This window comes from Camelus dromedarius, chromosome X (genome assembly GCF_036321535.1).
Source record: "Camelus dromedarius isolate mCamDro1 chromosome X, mCamDro1.pat, whole genome shotgun sequence".
Taxonomy (NCBI): domain Eukaryota; kingdom Metazoa; phylum Chordata; class Mammalia; order Artiodactyla; family Camelidae; genus Camelus; species Camelus dromedarius.
In genome coordinates this window covers 59965754-59985136 of record NC_087472.1, presented here as the reverse complement: position 1 = coordinate 59985136, position 19383 = coordinate 59965754, and the positions used below count along the sequence as shown (strand labels likewise).

At 38.7% G+C, this 19383-nt stretch overlaps 1 protein-coding gene across 3 annotated transcripts; it reads left to right on the top strand.

Annotated features, from left to right (window-relative positions):
- Positions 1–15193, top strand: ITGB1BP2 (integrin subunit beta 1 binding protein 2). 3 transcript variants are annotated; one of them, XR_837056.3, is made up of 13 exons: positions 1–630; positions 891–940; positions 1033–1089; positions 1167–1312; positions 2015–2109; positions 2211–2269; positions 2412–2482; positions 2602–2701; positions 2972–3085; positions 3332–3394; positions 6962–7000; positions 13577–13730; positions 14963–15193. XR_837056.3 is itself a non-coding variant. In XM_031446419.2 (12 exons), the coding sequence occupies exons 1-12, from the start codon at positions 567–569 to the stop codon at positions 13580–13582; spliced, it is 864 nt and encodes a 287-aa protein (XP_031302279.1). In that variant the 5' UTR covers positions 1–566; the 3' UTR covers positions 13583–13894. The 3 variants fall into 3 exon arrangements, 2 of the variants coding, with proteins under 2 accessions (XP_031302279.1, XP_010977061.1); XM_031446419.2 differs by lacking the exon at positions 14963–15193 and having other exon boundaries at positions 13577–13894; XM_010978759.3 differs by lacking the exons at positions 6962–7000; positions 13577–13730; positions 14963–15193 and adding an exon at positions 3728–4129 and having other exon boundaries at positions 7–630.
- Positions 15194–19383: the final 4190 nt, after the last annotated feature.

The following is a 19383-nucleotide window of genomic DNA, read 5'->3' as shown; positions in this document are numbered from 1 at the left end:
AATCCTTTATGACCATTTGCTTAAAGTATTAATCACCCATCTAGGCAAACACGAATGTTGGGTACATACTATGGCTGAAGTGTATTGACAAAAGGCCCAGGGCTATTCATGGTAGACAGAAGTAATGAGGGTAGGAGGAAAGTGGCTGCTTTGAAAGAGGAAGAAAATGGGCTGGAGGAATAGGGGTACCCTCACCATGCTGGGAGGGGTCTCAAAATTGGTATTCATTTCTGAGCAGCTGCTGGTAGGTCAGAGGCTTGGAATTGGCATGGTAAATCTAAAACTGTCTCAGCAGTGGTTAGCTGACCTCACCCAAGTTCCAAGTCCTACTTTGCCTGATCCTTTTTTCTTGAGCCTCAGAGCTAAAATGTTCCTGAGCTCTTTCCTATTGGCTGGGGAGGCCAATTGAAGTTCCCTTGCCCATGTTAGGAGGTGTACGCCTCCTGAACTAAAGATAGAAACAGCTGGCCCTTCCAGGCAGCTAAAAGCCTCCGGACTAAGAGGTGTTCCCCACTCGGCAGCCAGACTCCTTGAAATACCCTTTCAGTCATTCTACCAACGCCTCCATGTCTCTACTCTGTCATAACAAAGGCTGCGGGCAGCACTTTGACCCCAAAACCAACCTTCCTGGTGAGTAATCCTGACCTTGCCAAAGGGGCTCTGGGTGCTGGGGGAGTGGTAAGCTATGGGTAGTCTGTTAAGGAACAGAGAAAGAAATTTAGTGTACTTGCCCTAATTTAATTGGTCTAGGTGAGCTTCATTCTTTACTGGTTTTTTGTTTGTTTCTGGCATCATCCGGAAAAACCGTAAGCATATAAACCTGGGGAAGAGGTAAGTGATATTTGATATAGTTACCTTTCTTTCCTTGATCCTTCTACTGATATCCACAGATTCCTGTTGCCATCACCCCGGGGTCCCAATCTTCCATGATGCACTTAAGGTGAGAAATAGGCAAGGGTGGGGGATAGAAAGAGCATTTCCCCAAAGAAGCACACCCAGGAATCTAAGCTGAGCTGGGTCTCTTGTTATCAGGGTTGGTCCTGCTGCCGGAAGCGAACTGTAGATTTCTCTGAGTTCTTAAACATTAAGGTAAATTCTTTACTTCCTTAGATTCTGCCCCTAATAGAAAGATTCTATCCCTAATCCTCTCTCCTTGTCTGTACTAGGGCTGTACTGTAGGACCACACTGTCCTGAGAAGCTCTCTGAGGCCCCTCAACCTGAGGGCCCTGCCACAAGCAGCTCACTTCAGGAGCAAAACCCTCCGAATATGATTCCAAAGTCAGCAGAGACTTTGCGCCTGGAGAGGCCCAAGTAAAGAAGAGGAGATCCCTGGGTTTTTCCTACTTCATGGAGCTTCCTAGGAGTGATTAATGGGTCACTGAGGTTTGGGAACTAGGGACTAGAGATATGAGGAGACCCAAGTGTCAAGGTTTGGGGTACATTTTATGCCTTAAGGGAAATTTGTGTCTGGAAATTATGTCCTTTGCTCTAAGGTAGTATGGGGTGATGGGATAGATATTTTGAGTCAACAGTAGATAGCCCCTCACAAACATGTACTTAGCGATCATATGTGGGGGATTGTTGAGTATGACTTTTTTTTCTTTTTGGAAAAGAGCTTTAAAATAAGTTCTACATCAAGCAAAGGATATATTGGCAGCTAGGAGGCTGCAGAAAAGAGTGAGTTAATTTTGTGGAAATAGTAACAAGAAAAGTCATATGAGGTCTGCGATTAATTAGATGAAGAGGAAGAGGAAATGATGCAGTTCTGCAGAGAAATGTGATTAGATTTAGAGCAACTGAGTAAATGAGCAAGAGAAGCCCTGGGGAATTACCTGGGGTTCAAGGATTTGACATGTCCACAGGCAACAAAGGCAGTGGGGTTGCTAGCCATCTTCTCCAACCCTGCCCCGCTTTCACTAGACTTCTTTGATTCCATTGCCTCTGGTGGGAGTGTTGGAGCCGTTGATCACAGTTAGTGGGTCAGGACTAAATCAGACCACCCATACCCTCTAGGTCAGAGTTGCCTCCAAAACTGCTTCCACTAAATATATCCCAAGCCCTGGAAATGGCACTGGAACAGAAGGAATTAGACCAAGAACCCGGAGCAGGTGAGTGCTTAGTAGGACAGGCTTCACAGAGTGGAATTTAGTGAAAGTGGCAATAAGGTAGAGGAAATGAATAGGTTCCTAACTCTATTTCCTTTGCCCAGGACTTGACAGTAGCCTGATCCGGACTGGAGCCAGCTGCCAGAATCCAGGATGTGATGCTGTAAGTGAGAGTTTGTGGAGGACTCAAGCATATGACTGAGAGATGCTAAACCTGACAGATGACTGGGTATAGGTATGAGGCTGAACGGGGTACATTTTTAAATGACCTGATTCTTTTCCTGATTCTCCTTTATCTGTCTTAGGTTTACCAAGGCCCAGAGAGTGATGCTACTCCATGTACCTACCACCCAGGAGCACCTCGATTCCATGAGGGGTGATGGAGGGGAGTGGGTGGGCTGTGAGACCGGTTTCTCCCAATGTTAATCATAAGATGGAAGTGGTGGCTTATGGGGAGGGGAAAGGATATTTAGATGAATTCTATTCCTACCTCAGGATGAAGTCTTGGAGCTGTTGTGGCATCCAGACCCTGGATTTCGGAGCATTCCTGGCACAGCCAGGATGCAGAGTTGGTAGACATGACTGGGGGAAGCACGTAAGTCCTGACTTTCCTGAACCCTTGATTCAAACCCAATTCCAGAAATAATTTCTCCTCCCTGTACCTCATGGCCAAGCTCTCTCTCTTTCCCTTCTTCGTGGACCAAATAAGAGTCTGCTCCTTATCCTTCACCAGCCCAGCGGTTTTGCAATTTGAGGCAGTGTTAATCTTTTGGAGACTCTCTGTCTCTTCTCCACATACACCGTGAGAACTCTTCTTGGGTTAAGAGTTCATTCTTACCACTCACATGTCACACCTTCTCTTTAGCTGCCAGCATCTTGCCGTCATGATTGGCACCAGACAGATTCCTTAGTAGTGGTGACTGTATATGGCCAGATTCCACTTCCTGCTTTCAACTGGGTGAAGGCCAGTCAAACTGAGGTGAGGAATGTCTGATGCTGGATGGGCAGCCAGTGGATTGGGTGATATTATAACCTTCCAGGCAGAGTTGGCGTAGGCAGTTAACATGTAGGCTCCATTATCGTGAGGGGAAGGTAGAGCTGTTAGGTCGGGGGTATCTGGCTGACCTGTGGATGTAGGGATCACACCACTGGCCTGCTTCTCTGTCACAATGACTTGTTCTGACCTTCGGGGATTGTTACTACCCCTGTCATTCTTTTCTCTCAGCTTCACGTCCACATTGTCTTTGATGGTAACCGTGTGTTCCAAGCACAGATGAAGCTCTGGGGGGTAAGTGAAGATAAGGGGGCATAGGAAGGGGAGGCTGATGGGGTGAATAGGGGGTGTCTTGAGGGAAAGAGTGTAGTGGGAAAGTGGAGGTTTTCTCTTCATTTGCTTTGATGTTCTCTCCCTCTCTCTCTCTCTTTCTCCCTCTCCTCCCCCTCGCCTCTCCCCTTGCTTTCCTCTCTACCTTCCTATGATCTTATTCCTCCCCTATATTTTCCCCCACCTTACCTTTTAAAATTTTTCTCCCTGTCATTCATCACCACCTCACCCTGATCCCAATCGCTTGGATTTCCTCATTTTCTCTTCTGTGTTCCTCTATCTTTCCCTCCTCCTCAGGTCATAAACGTGGAGCAGAGCTCTGTCTCCTTGATGCCATCTCGGGTTGAAATCTCCCTGGTCAAGGCTGACCCAGGATCCTGGGCCCAGCTGGAGCACCCCGATGCACTGGCTGAGAAGGCTAAGGCAGGGGTTGGGTTAGAGATGGATGAGGAAGAATCTGAGGATTCAGATGATGATCTGAGCTGGACAGAGGAGGAGGAAGAGGAGGAAGTGATGGGGGAATAGTGACACCAGACAGTTAAGTGTCTAGATAGGCTCTCAGTGACTCCCTTAGGATCTCAGAGACCAGGATATGGTTGGCCCTGTGGTGTCATTGAGCAGCAGGAGGCAGAAGGAGGGGAGAACAAGTGTCCAAACCATGCTGTTTTTTCCCTTAAATAAATCTTGTATTCTGCAGTTTCACATAGTGTCGTTCTCTCACCTCACTATCCAAGACTATATCCACTCCCCCCAACTTCCATGTGTGTTCAACACACATGGGTGAAAACAAGCACATGCACATTCAGTCTGTTCTTCACAACCACCAAGTATTTACTGAGTACTTACTGTGCGCCCAGTTATGTGTTAGGTGGTTTAGAGGTATCTGAGAAACAGGCTTATTCATTCCTCTCCAGAAAATTACAGTCTGGCTGACAAGTCAAGGCTATTCTCCATGAAATAATAATAAACATTATCAGGTAGTTTAACTGAATGCTACATTGTACAGTACAGTTTTTAAAAATGGTAGGAGTTGAGAGAATGGAGTGATTAATGTGGACTGTAGTAGAAAGGGAAAGCTCCGTGGAAGAAGTACATTTTTTACAGCTTTACTGAGATACAATACACATCCCATACAATTCACCCATTCAAAGCATAAAATTCAGTGTTTTTTTTTTCAGTATACTCAGACTTAATGCAACCACAATCAATTTTAGAATGTTTTCATCACTCCAGAAAGAAACCCTGTACCCATTATGAGTCACTTCATAATTTCACCCCAAATTCATAGCTCTAGGCAACCACTCATCTATCTTCTGCCTCCATGGAATCATACAATACGTGGTTGATTGTGACAGGCATCTTTCACTTAGGATAATATTTTCAAGGTTCATCCATGTTATAACATGTACCAGTACTTCATTCCATTTTTTGGCCAAATAATATTTCACTGTGTGGATATACCACATTTTGTTTATCTCTTCATCAGTTGAGGTACATTTGGGTCATTTCCACTTTTTGGCTATTATGAATAATGCTCCTATGAACATTCATGTTCCAGTTTTTACGTTGACATGTTTTCATTTCTCTTGGATATATACCTAGGAGTGTAATTTCTGGGTCAGGTGGTAACTTTTAACCTTTTGACTGACTGCCAGTATGTTTTCCAAAGAGGCTGCACCATTTTACATTCCCACCAGCAGTGTAAGAGGGTTCCAATTTCTCCACATCCTGGATAACACTTGTTGTTTGTCTTTTTTTTTTTTTTTTTTTTTGTCGCCATCTAGCAGGTGTGAAGTGGAATCTCACTGTGGTTTTAATTTGCTTTTCCCTAATGGCTTATGATGCTGAGCATCTTGACAAGTGCTTATGGGACATTTGTGTATTTTATTTGGAGAAATATCTATTCAGATCCTTTGCACATTTGTTAATTGGGTTGTTTTTCTTTTTACTGAGTTGTAAAAGGTTGTTTTTTAAAAAATGTATTCTGGAGACAACTCTCTTTTCAGATATATGATTTACAAATATTTTCTCCCATTCTGTGTGTTGTCTTTCCACTTCCTTGATGGTGTCCTTTGATACACAAAAGTTTTTCATTTTTATGAAGTCTAATTTATCTGTTTTTCCTTTGGTTGCTTGTGTTTTTGATGTCATATCCCAGAAACCATTGCCTAATGTCATGAAACCATGCCAAGATCATGAAAATTTACTCCTATGTTTTCTACTAAGAGTTTTACAGTTTCAAAGACCTTACATTTAGGTCTTTGATCCTTCTTGAGTTAGTTTTTGTATGTGGTATGAAGTAGGGGTCCAACTTTATTTACATTTTGCATATGGATATCCAATTGTCTCAGCACCATTTGTGGAAAAGACTATTCTGTCCTCATTGAATTGCCTTGGCACCCTAGTTGAAAATCAATTAACCATAACTGTGAGGGTTAAGAAATGCATTTTGAATGGAAATTTGAAGAATGAGACATTTGGATAGGTATGGAAGAGTAGAGGGAGCCAAGCTTGGGTAGGAAGGTGTTTTATTTTACTTTTTGTGTTTTGTTTTAAATTTCAAAAACAATACATTGTCACTGTAAAAGACTCAGTGAAGAAGTAAATGCTTCTCTTCAGAATCTCTCCAAGCTTAGTCCTTTTGCTGCTTGTAACCACTGCTAACATATCAGAGGGTATGTTTAGGGGAGGGAACAAAAAAGTTAAGTGGAGTGTGGTTGGATTGGGAGGAGCTTAAAATTCTAGATCAAGGATTTAAAAGAGAGTTTAAAAAGCACAATAAACCATTTCTTTTTTTAAATTTTATTTTAGTGAGTTATAGTCAGTTTACAATGTTGTGTCAATTTCTAGACCTTTTCTTTTTAACTGTAGATTCTTAATCAGAGGAGTGATGTCTCTTTTTTGAGTCTCCCTTGAGTCAGATTTACTCCCTCAACAGGGTGGCCAAGAACCTGGGAGATTCAACCTCCAAGAAACATCAAACTAGGAAGCTCACCAAGCCTCAGATGGTCTTAAGTATTTTTCATAGCCCCCTCTCCTCCCAGGTCAGATTCAAGGAACATAAGGTTTCACTGGGAGCTAGGAGTGAAATGAGGGTGGGAGAGTGGACATGGGCAGCAAAGATGAGGGATCACAGCATAGCATAGCTAAGGATTTGGAGATTGAGGTAAGATAAGGGGATATTAGGGAATGCATCCAAAGGTATGACCTCCACCTTGCAGAGAAGTTTGATCAGAGGTAAAGGGATTTCCTGGACCTCCAGGATATTCAACAATTCTGGATCAGCTCTCTGCTCTCATTCTGTGGATTTGAAGAGCAAATCAAGTTTCCCCCTTGAACCAAACCCTTCAGATCCTTTCTAATCCTGGCAACAGCTTACTTTTAATGTCATTTTTCCACGGGTGAGTTAACATCAATAGGGGCTTTGGAGGACATTTTTTTTAAATGTAGAAGTGTAAAATGTATATAGGAGAGTGCATAAAGTGCACTAATTTTAAATGTCCAAATTTTTTTCTATCTTATCAAAATCAGGGGACCAGCAACTACTCAGAATTCCTGGAGAGGATGGAGGTGAGGAATCAAAAAGTTCAAGTAACGCTTGTTGGATATAAACTTGGTATAGAAAACTTCAAATTTGCAGCATTAGTAAAGTAATGTGCTAGCTCATTTTACATAGCCCAAAGTCCAGAATGTAAGAAAGTTTCAAACAGGTGTATAACATTATTAACGACAACAATAACAATAACCACAACTACCACTTCTGATACAAACTAACCTGCCAGTCACTATGCTAAATGCTTTGCATGTATTATCTCATTTAATCCCCCACTTCCCACCATCAAATCTACATATTTGTTCACAATAGCACAAATCCTCTCCCTACCTCCTTTTGTACTTCTCATTTCTTTCCACTGTGCTTTGTATCCCATCCCTTCACACCTTCCCAGAAACCTTATACTATTTTTTTAACTTTTTTTTATTGAGTAATAGTCATTTTACAATGTTGTGTCGAATTCCAGTGTAGAGCACAATTTTTCAGTTATGCATGAACATACATATATTCATTGTCACTTTGTTTTTTCACTGAGAGCTACCATAAGATCTTGTATATATTTCCCTGTGCTATACAGTATAATCTTGTTTATCTATTCTACATTTTGAACTCCCAGTCTGTCCCTTCCCACCCCCCCCCACCCCCTTTGGCAACCACAAGTTTGTATTCTATGTTTATGAGTCTGTTTTATACTATTAATTATCCTTTCTCTTTCCTGCTTGTTCAACCTTTCCCTCTCATTGGGTATTTTCATTGACATTTAAACATGCTCCAGTTTCTCCAATCTTAAAAAAACAATTTCTCTTGACTTCACATCCCTCTCCAGCTACTGTTTAACTCCCTACTTACCTTTATAACCAAATTTCTTGAAATAACCCCTCTTTTTCCATTTCCTTCTTCCTACTCCGTTCACAGCATACTTCAATCTGACTTCCAACCCCCTCAATCTGTGGTGGTAAGGTCTCCATTGGCCACCAAGTCACTAAATCCAATGGATACTTTTAGTCCTCATCTCACTTGATCTCTCAAACAAAATTTGACATTCGTGATGGTTTCTTTCTTGAACTACATTTCCTACATTGGCTTCTATGACTCACCACTCCTCTTGGTTGTCTTCCTACTTCTCTGACCATTCCTTTCAGTCTACTTTACAGGCTCCTCCTCTTCTACCTGGCATTCCAGTGATGAAGTTCCTCAGGACTCAGTCTAGGCTTGGTCTGCATGTATATAACTCCCTTCTAGACACTTTCAGTTAGGCCCATGACGTCAAATACCACCTACATGCAATGACTCACACATTTTTATCTCTAGGCCATATCTTTCCTTTGAGGTCCAGATCTGTGTATTATAATAATAATAGCTAATGCAGATTTAGAACAGTGTCTGGCATATAGTGAGTACTATATAAGTGTTTGCTATTATTAGTACCACTACTACTGCTCTTTCTCTTCACCAAAAGCTTGCACCTCAGCCTATTGGGAAGGTTGGGGTGTTTTTGTTTTTGTTTTCCCTCAGAGAAGAAGGGAAAAAAATCCCATCTCTAATATTCACTTTTTTATTTCAGTAAGAAAATAGGATTTTCTTGACTGTCAGGTTTGCTACTCTATAAAGTGATAACATATTTACCATACCATTGCATCAACTTCAGGATTAAGGAAAATTGTATTCACCTGCTGAGGGAGTAAAGTATCATGTATAGAATGCCACTGTGCAGGGCACTTCTACCCACATTATTTTACTTAATCCACACACCTGCTCTGTGAGGTAGGCATTATTATCCCAAATTCTTATAGATGAGGAAACCAAGGCTTAGAGAAAGAAATAGCTTGCTTGAGGTCACACAGCTACTGATTAGAACCTCAGTCGTTGTCCTAGAGCCATCTGAGAAGATCCAAAACCTAAGGACCCAACTGGGATCTTAGAAGAGGAACTTGATACCACACCCCTCTAGCCCAGCAGAGTCTCTTTGAAAAGCCTGCCTGGGAACCAGCGAGGCCCTTGGTTGATCAGTGATATCTCACATTGATTTAATGCTTTTCCAAACCACTTTTAGTCTCTGATCACCTCATCCCTAACCTCAGCGGGATCTCTAGAGGTACTTTACCTCTCACTTCATCCAGATCAGTAATTATCTCCCAGTTACACCAGATTCAGTGTTACTGACTCTGGGACCCCTGCCTTTCTGCTCCTGAAGTCCCAGAACACTGCCAGAGGGAGAACCAAGCAGACCAATATAAATTCACACTGTCCAATTTCAACTTGGCCCTTGCAGCTGCTCAGCAACCCTTCTATTTGTCTCATACATTCCCTGGCACACTCCCCATGGAGGCTGTTCCAGACCTTCCTCTTCTCAAATTCCAGCTCCTCCTGTTCCACTCCTTCAGACTAGTACACGCACTTTCATCAGATGCTTGACAATTCAACAACATTTTAAAAAACTGTTTAATGGAGAATTTAAAACATGTACAAAAGTAGACAGAATAGTATAATGAATCCCCATTTACCAAACACTCAGCTTCAACTTGTATTGGTTCTTAGACACTCCTGTTTCATCTATTTCCTCCACCCCATAATATTTGGGAGCAAATCCCAGATACGACATCATTCCATACCTAAATATTTCAGTATATATCTTTAAAAGGTAAGGGTTCTTTTTAAAAAAGCATAATTGTAATACCATTAGCACAAATAAAATAAAGCAATATTTCCTTAATATCATCAAATACCAAGTCAGTATTTAAATTTCCAATACTTTCAAAAATGTCAGAAGAATTTTTTACAGCTTTTTTGTTTGAATTAGTATCCAAATAAAGTCCACACATTGTGATTGGTGGATATGTATTATATATCACTTTTAAACTGAAAGTTGCCCCTCGTCTTTTTTTTTATCCTTACAATTATTTGTTGAGGAAGTTGGGTTGTTTTTCAGTAGAGTTTCACAGTCTGGATTTTGCCAATTACATCTCTGTTGTATAGATTAACATGTTTCGTTGACCTCTGTTTGTTGTATGTATTGGTAAGACCAATAATGTCTGTACAATGCATACTCTATATTCATTGACCTATTTTCAGTGTTGTGGGGAAATTGTCCATGTGATCAAAGAAGTGGAAGCTGTCTGGCCCGGAGAGTGACTCAGGAAGGAGCTAGGACCTCTTTAGCAGGACTGAAACAGATGGTTGGGGTCAAAGCTCAATAAATAGTAACGGAGGTCCAGGCAAGAGAGGATGGGTGAGGGGCCATGTAGTGTCAGATTTCTACTCTGCTGGTATGTAGAGCAGGACAGTCAGGGAAGCAATGATCAGGCTGAAGTCAGAACTAGAAAAGGAGAGGAAGCACTTGAGGCGGCAGCTGGGATTATTTCTCAGGGGATTACTCTACTTGCTATACCCTATTTTCTAAATATATCTTATTCATTTCCACCTCTGTGCCTTTGCCCAGAATGTTTCCTCTGCTTGGAATATCATCTCCATTCTCTCCATTTATCAAAATCCTACATATCATTAATGACCAGTGCAAGTTCCCTCTTTTCCATATTTTTGCTGGTAGAGTCATAAAATATCTCTGAAAGGATAAATAAGAGATCAAGAACGTTGATTGTTTTCCCAGGAAGGGAATTGGACGGCTAGAGGACAGGGTTGAAAGGGAGAAAGATATTATTGATTTGTTGCAGGAGGGACAGTTAATCTGATGAAAGTATCTAATGTGAAATCTGTGGAAGTAGAGGCAGGGAGATTGGAATTTGTGGTTTGGGGAAAAAGAGGAAGGTCTGGAACAGCCTCCAGGGGGAGAGTGCCAGGGAATGTATGAGACAAATAGAAGGGTTGCTGAGCAGCTGCAAGGGCCAAGTTGAAATTGGACAGTGTGAATTTATATTGGTCTGCTTGGTTCTCCCTCTGGCAGTGTTCTGGGACTTCAGGAGCAGAAAGGCAGGGGTCCCAGAGTCAGTAACACTGAATCTGGTGTAACTGGGAGATAATTACTGATCTGGATGAAGTGAGAGGTAAAGTACCTCTAGAGATCCCGCTGAGGTTAGGGATGAGGTGATCAGAGACTAAAAGTGGTTTGGAAAAGCATTAAATCAATGTGAGATATCACTGATCAACCAAGGGCCTCGCTGGTTCCCAGGCAGGCTTTTCAAAGAGACTCTGCTGGGCTAGAGGGGTGTGGTATCAAGCTCCTCTTCTAAGATCCCAGTTGGGTCCTTAGGTTTTGGATCTTCTCAGATGGCTCTAGGACAGCTCTTAGCAATGACTGACGTTTAAACAGGTGGAATTCATCACCAAAACTAGAACTTCTGCAAGATACATGGTGGGAAGGGGAATAAAAAAATTAAACTACTCTTTATTAAACCTTTACTATGATCTAAGCACTGTAATAAAATATGTGTATACATACACATATTTTCTGATCTATATTTCTATATTATATGTACATATATCTCAAATGAGGATATATATTTTCACTTAATTCTCACAACAGTGTATTAAAGGATTATTTTTTTTAATAGATGAGGAAACTGAGCTTCAGGGAGGTTACATAGTTTTCCCTAGGTCACACAGCTGTCAGGTGTCAGAGCTGGGACTCAAATCCAGATTTAACTACAAAGCCTGTGCTCTCTGATGTCCAGCGATACTTTCTAGCAAACACCTCCCTCCATTAAATCGATCTTCTTTTGCCAATAACATCTATTAATAAAATTATGGATGCATTCTCACCAAAAAAAATTATACACCGAATTGAAAGCTTTTTGTGAGTAAGAAGTTAATTGACTAAGGTGGAAGAGATAGAGGCTTGGAGGCAGCGCACCCAATTGAAGAGAATTGCAGTGGGCCAGGGGAGAAAGATGAGACCCCAGACTAAGTGGGTGTGGGTTAATAAGAATGGAGGAGAGAATAATAGGTTTAAGAGATATGTCTTAGTCAGTTCAGGCTGCTGTGAGCAAAGTACCATAGGCTGGGTGGCTTATAAACAACAGAAATTTATTTCTCACAGTTCTAGAGGCTGGAAATCTGAGATCAGGGTGCCAGCAGAGTCAAGATCTGGCAAGGGACCTCTACCAGGTGGAGAGCAGAGAGAGGAAGCACAAACTCTCTCATGACTCTTATAAGGGCACTAATCCCATTCGTGACCTCATCCAATCCTAATTACCTTCCCAAAGCCCCACCTCCTAATACCATCACATGGGGGGATGGCATTTCGATGTATGAATTTTAGGGGTACACAAACATTCAGTCCATAACAAAGGTAGGAGTAAAAATAATGTGGCCATTGCTGGTCTTCTGTGTTCCTTAAACTTAAGCAGTTCACTCCTTCCTCAGTGCCTGTGTACTATCTGCTCCCCCTGCCAGGAATAGTCTTCCTCCAGGTCTTTGAGTAGCTGGCTCTTTTTTGTCATTCACGTCTCAGCTCAAATATCACCACTCATGATATGGAAACAATTCACAATCTCAAAAATTCATCAATAAAGGGAGAGAAGCAAGCACTTATCCTGCCTTTCCTAGATAAACTAGGTAACAAAATAGTAGATTAGGGGATATGTCTTTTTCCAAAACTAGTACAATGAATAAAAAGAAATAAAGGTAGAATATCACCATTTTGCAATCCACAATAAATAGATAGAGGTAGTAAGCATCAACAGCTTCTCAGATTATAAACAGACATCAGACATTATGTCTATCCTATAGTCATACAAAAGGGATGGAGCCTGAGTTTGATCTAGCCTTTGGGTCCAGCTGCCAATTGCAGGAAATACAGACATAGAAACTGTACGATGCCTATGCAATTAGCAAAATGCAGAGTGAGCAACTTCACAGGTCAAACTTGAGTTCTTCCATAAACAATTCACCTCTCAGAGAGGCCTTTCTTGACCATCTTCTCCAAATTGGCACGTAACTATCCAAGTTACTATCATATTACCCTGTTTGATTTTCTCCAAAGCCCTTTCATCAACTGAGGTTTCCTTACATGAGAAGCAATATAGCATAACAGTTAAGAGGACAAACTATACCATCAGGCTGCCTGGGTTCAAATCTTGACTACTTACTAACTCTCTGACCTTAAACTACTCAGGAGGTATGGACTTCAGTTTCCCCAACTACAGAATAGGATTAATAATGCCTGTATCATGGGGTCATTGGGAGTATTAAATGAATTAACATATCTAAAGAATTTATCACAGTGCCTGGCACAGGATAAGCATTATAAATGCTAACAACATTATTGTGTAATTATTTTTTACTTGTATGTTATTTCTCTTTCACTAGCATATAGGTCTTCCTGCACTATTCCCAGCACCTAAAACTGCCTAGCACATATATAATATACACTCAATAAGTGTTTGTTGAATGAAGGGCCTGAATTTGGGTGGCAAAGAAAGACAGGAAAGAGACATGTAAGATATTATTTAAAAAGAATAAAAAAACCTTGGACTTGATTTTTTTTCTTCTAACAGGGGAGGGAAGGGTATAAGATAACCACTCCAAGGCTTCAAGCTTAAGTAACAGGTAGAAGGCTAGTGCTTTTAACAGAAATAGGAAAACCAGGAACTAGAACTAAAATTATTTGAATATTCTCATAGTGAATTTTATTTTAGGTATGAGTTTGAAATGACGGCAAAGCATACAAATGGAAATGCTGGCAGGCAGTTAATTGTCAATGCAAAACTGGAGTTCATGAGACAAGTCGGCACTGAAGATAGATTTGAGTATTATCTGCATCAATCTGACACTTAAACATTCAACTTATAGGTATGATTTTCCTTCATCTTTAAGAAATAAAAAAACTTGCAGAAGTGAATGAAATGGAAAATACAATATTTTGAACCCTTAAATTTGTTCTTCAGAGAAAGTCACTGTTAGCTGTTTGGTGTGTATCCTTACAAACGTTTTCTATGCATTTACAAACAGAGATAAGCATATAACATGTAGAGACACTAAGTTTGAGCAGATACCTACATACATATGGAGAAGTTTGTTTTTTTCTTTTTGGCCAACTTGGAATCATTCTATAATATTTTTCTATAACTTACTTAATCATTAAGCATATGACTTTACTGAAGATAAAGTCCTTGAAGATATTTCCATGTCAATGTATATAGATCTCTGACGTTCTTTCTTGTGCTGCATAGTACTTTATTGTATGGATATGCCATGATTTATTTAGCTATTTCCTTATTGGTGGGCAGTTAGGTTGTTTCCAATTTTCTGTTATTACAAATTATGCAGCAATGAAAATCATTGTACATGTATCTTTGAATATTTGTGCTAATATTTCTTGAGGATAGATTCCTAGAAGTGGGATTGCTGGGAAGAAGGTATATACATCCTTATACATCTAAAATGTTAATAGATATTGCTCAATTTCCCGCCACAAAGGCTGTTTCAATTTTACATGGCCACCCAACAGGGTATGAGGTACCAGTTTCCCCAATACACTCATCAATACTTTATGTTATCAATTAAAAAATAATTTTTACCAACCAGATGTGCAAATAATGGTATCTCATTTTTATCTTGTATTTCCTCTGGTTACAGGAAAGGGTAAGCATATTTTTACTTAATACAGTGGTCCCCCTTATCCATGGTTTCACTGTCCACGGTTTCAGTTTCCCTTTGTCCAGCTTATCCATGCTGTATACACTACCCCCCTATTAGTCACTAGTAGCTATCCTGGAGGTTATCAGACCAACTGTCTCAGTGTCGCAGTGCTCGTGTCCAAGTAAGCCTTTTGCTTAATAATGGCCCCAAAGTGCAAGAGTAGATGCTGACAATTCAGATATTTTCTTACTGTGCCTAATTTATAAGTTAAACTTTATCATAGATATGTATGTATAGGAAAAAAGCATAGTATATGTATATAGGGTTTGTTTGGTACTATCCGTGATTTCAGGCATCCACTAGGGGTCTCGGAAAATATTCCCTGCGGATAAGGGGTGATGACTATATTCATGTACAGAATTTCAATTAAACTCTGTTTTCAGCCCCATATGTCATGCCGATCTTCTGCTGTGCCTGGTGTCTTGGATCTTGGAGCCTTTCCATGGTTTTATTGGTAAAATGTCACCTTCTCATCTGTATCCTTCTCTGTACTATACCAAAATTTCTTCCCAACTACTATTTCAGTTACCATGTCTCAAATGGCTTCCCTGCATCTAGAGAACCCCCAGAACTTTTTGTCCTTTGGGGTTTGTACATATTTTATATATTATTTTAGTATACTTTTAGTAGTGCCTCAGAAGGGATTTGAAATGCTATGTTTGTCATATACTAAATTCTCTCTGTTCAGTTCTATTGATATATTTATCTATTCTTGAAACATATCACAGCTTTATTTAATAAATTGATAATCTATTAAATAAGTCTTCCTTCATTTCTATCTTTTAAGTTTTTTGGCTCTTTTTAATATGTCCTTCCAGGTGAACTTCAGAACCAATTTATTTAGTACTCCTTCCCTTTCCTCCCAAATCCTAATGAGATTATTATAGGAATTTATACTTATTTGAACATTTGTTTTCAATTATGAATCTTCTTATTCAGAAATATTGTACATCTATCCATTTGTCAAATCTTCATACTTACAGTCTTCAGTAGTGTTTTGTAATTTTATTCATGTAAATATTTTGTATGGTTCTTGTTAGGTTTATTCCTATAATTTGTTTTCACTGCTGTGAATGGGACTTTTTTCTCCCGTTCTGTGTTCTAATTGGATACTGTTTTTATAGAGAGAAGTTACTAATTTAAAAATTAAACTCTTTTTCTGTTTAACTTTAATAGTATCTCAGTTCATTCTCTTAGACTGTCTGTATATCATATATAAACAAGGGCATTTTATGACTCTTCCTTTACAACATTTATAACTTTCATTTTCTTTTGTCTTAATGTTTTGACTAGAACCTGCAGGGCAATGTTCAGTAACAGTTGTGTAATCAGGTGAATATTCTTGTTTTTGTTCTGACTTTAAGGTGAATGCCACTAGTATTTCTCTACTGAGTATGATGATTGCAGTTTTTTTCTATATTCTTTATCGAGTTATAAAATTCTCCTGTCCCTAGCCTACTGAGAAAATATCTTTAAGGTATACAAGCACAGGATAAAAAATTCAAATAGTGCCAAAGGTTATGTGAGAGTTGCCCATTTGTATTCCCCAGTTTTGTAGTTCCCTTACTGAGAGGCAATTCCTAGTAGCAATTTTTACGTGAACTACCAGGGATAAATCAATGCAAATATAAGCATATGTGTGAATATGTTATTTTTATACAAATAGTGGCATACTATAAACACAATTCTAAATCCTGATTTTTTTTGTTGATAGATCAGCTTTCAGTCATTTCTTTATAGGTAATCAATCTGTCTTTTCTTTTGGGTTTTTTCCCCCTGCTTTCATTATAGAAAATTTCAAACATACAAGAGTAAAGAAAACAGTATACTGAATTCCCACGTACCTGTCACCTAGTTTCAGTGATTATTAACTCATGGCCAATCTTGTTTCATCTATATTCCACTAATCCCTGCTCCCCTACCCACACATCAAGTTTATTCTGAAGCAAATATCGGACATTGTGTTATTTTATCTCATCCATAACTATTTTGGTATATATCTCTAAAACATAAGGACTTTTCATAGCATTACAACAAAACTACCACCTCTAAATAATTAACAGTTCTTTAATATCATCAAATGTACAGTCATTGTTCAAATTTTCCTGATTGTCTCATAAGTGTGTGTTTATTTTTAGTTTGTTTGAATCGGTATCCAAATACAGATTAGAGGGGAGGGTATAGCTCAGTGATATACAGCATGGTTAGCATGCGCAAGGTCCTGGGTTCAATCCTCAGTACCTCCCTTCAAACAAACAAACAAACAAACCTAATTATCTCCCCGCTAAAACAAAAACAAAAAACCAAACAATAAATAAATAAATAAAACATTAAAAAATACTGACTATACACTGCAATTGGTTGATATGTTCCTTAAATCTATTAATCTATAGGTGCCCCTTCCTTCTCTCCCTTTTTTATCCTCCCATAGGATTTATTTGTTGAAAAAACAGAATGGTTTTCCTATAGCACTTTACATAAAATGGATTTTAGTAATTGCATCCCTGTGGTGGTTTTCCCCTATTCCTTGTATTTCCTGAATATTGATTAAGTCTAGATGCTTGATTAGATTTAGGTTTTTCTCCTCTATTGTTGGGGGGCAAGAATATGTGATACGTAATGTTGTATACTTCTATAAGTAGACACAGAGTATCTTGGTCTTTTTAAGATCTTCTCTTTGATGTTCTGAAGTTTAATTACAATGTGTCTGGGTGGGGATTTCTTTCTTTGTTTTCTTTTTCCTGTTTGGGATTCCTGAGTTTTGAAGACTGACATTTTTCATCAGTTCTCAGCTATTATTCTTCAAATACTGCTGCTCCACTGTTTTCTCTGTTCTTTGCCTGAACTCTAATTAGATACCACCTGTAAACATGAGGCTTTTAAAACTTAGGCTGTAGGCCACCAGGGACCAGATGACTTCAGAGCAAAAGTCTGCTCCAGCAATTACCCAGTAGAGTTTTAGTTACTCATTGTTTCTTCTGCTTTCTGCCAGTGCACCATATATATGGGTACGGATAAAGATATGTATGTATCTCCACACATACTTAAAATATATCTTGACATTCACTCTGTATCAGTATATAACCCACTTCATTTCTTTTTTTTTTTCATTGATTGAAGTATAACATAGTAAAATGTACAAATATGAAGTATACATTTTTACATATGTATACATCTGTAAAACCAACCCCTAGGGCAAAATACAGAACATTTCCAGCACTGCAGAGGCTAGCTCCATGAGCCCCCTCTCAGTCATTATCCACTCCCAAGATTAACCACTTTCTGACTTCTATGGTCATAGATTAGTTTTGCCTGTGTTTGAATTTCATATAAATGGAATCATACAGAGTTTGTACTCTTTGCTTCCGACTTTCATTCAACATTGTCTGTGAGCTTCATCTATGTTGAATATATCAGTAGTTTGTTCTTTTTCCTTGCTGTGTAGAATTCTACTTTCTTAAAATTAACTTCCATTTTATGGATATATCATAATGTAGTTAATAAATCCTCTATTGATAGATATTTAAATGGTTTTTAGTCTTTTGTTACTACAACACTACTGCAGTGCATATGTTTATTCATGCATCTTTGCCAATATGTATATGAGCAGGATAACTCCTAGATGTGTAAGTGCTAGGAGAAATATGTGTATTATTAATTTTAATAGATTTTGCCAAATTGCCTTCCAAAGAGGATGTATTAATTTATAAACCCACCAACAGTATACATGAGGGTCTGTTTCCCAACATCCTTGCCAACTATTAACAATTTTTAAAAACTAAGGTATAGTTGATTCACAATATTATATTAGTTTCAGGTGTATAACATAGTGATTCAAAATTTTTATAGATTATAACTCCATTTAAAGTTGTAAAATATTGGCTATATTTCCTGTGTTTTACAATATATTCTTGTACTTATTTATTTTTAACTTAATTAATTGATTAATTAATTAATTTTTATTGAAGTACAGACAATTACAATGTGTCTATCTCTGGTGTATAGCACAACATCCCAGTCATGCATATACATACATATATTTGTTTTCATATTTTTTCCATTTAAAGTTGTTATAAGATATTGAACATAGTTCTCTGTGCTATACAAAAGAAACTTTAAAAAAATTATTTTTATATACAGTGGCTAACATTTGTAAATCTCAAACTGCCAAATTTATCCCCTCCCACCCTCTTTCCCCAGTAACCATAAGATTGTTTACTAAGTTTGCGAGTCTGTTTCTGTTTTGTAGATGAGTTCATAGTGTCCCTTTTTTTTTTTTTAAAGATACCATATATGGGTGATATGTGGTATTTTTTTTTTCTCTTTCTGGCTTACTTCACTCAGAATGATGATCTCTAGGTCCATCCATGTTGCTGCAAATGGCATTGTACTTATTTATTTTATACATAGTAGTTTATACCTCTTAATCCCCTCCCCCTTCCCCATTCCCTCTCCCCATTGGTAACCACTAGTTTGTTCTCTGTATCTGTGAGTCTTTTTATGTTTTTTAAAAATATTCATTCTTTTGTTATTTTTTTTAGATTCCACATGTAAGTGATAACATACAGTATTTGTCTTTCTCTGACTTATTTCACTAAGCATAATACCCTCCAAGTCCCTCCTTGTTGTTGCAAATGGCAAAATTTCATTCTTTTTTATGCATGAGCAGTATTCCATTGTGTATATATATATATATATATATATATATATATATATATATATATATACACACACACCATATCTTCTTTATCCATTCATTTGTTGATGGACACTTAGCTTGCTTCTATATCTTCACTATTGTAAA

Coding starts and splice junctions, on each gene's coding strand:
- ITGB1BP2 (XM_010978759.3), top strand. CDS start 567: ATGTCTCTACTCTGTCATAACAAAGGCTGCGGGCAGCACTTTGACCCC. Junction 1,313..2,014: donor TTGCGCCTGGAGAGGCCCAA/GTAAAGAAGAGG, acceptor CATACCCTCTAG/GTCAGAGTTGCCTCCAAAAC. Junction 2,270..2,411: donor AGAATCCAGGATGTGATGCT/GTAAGTGAGAGT, acceptor TATCTGTCTTAG/GTTTACCAAGGCCCAGAGAG.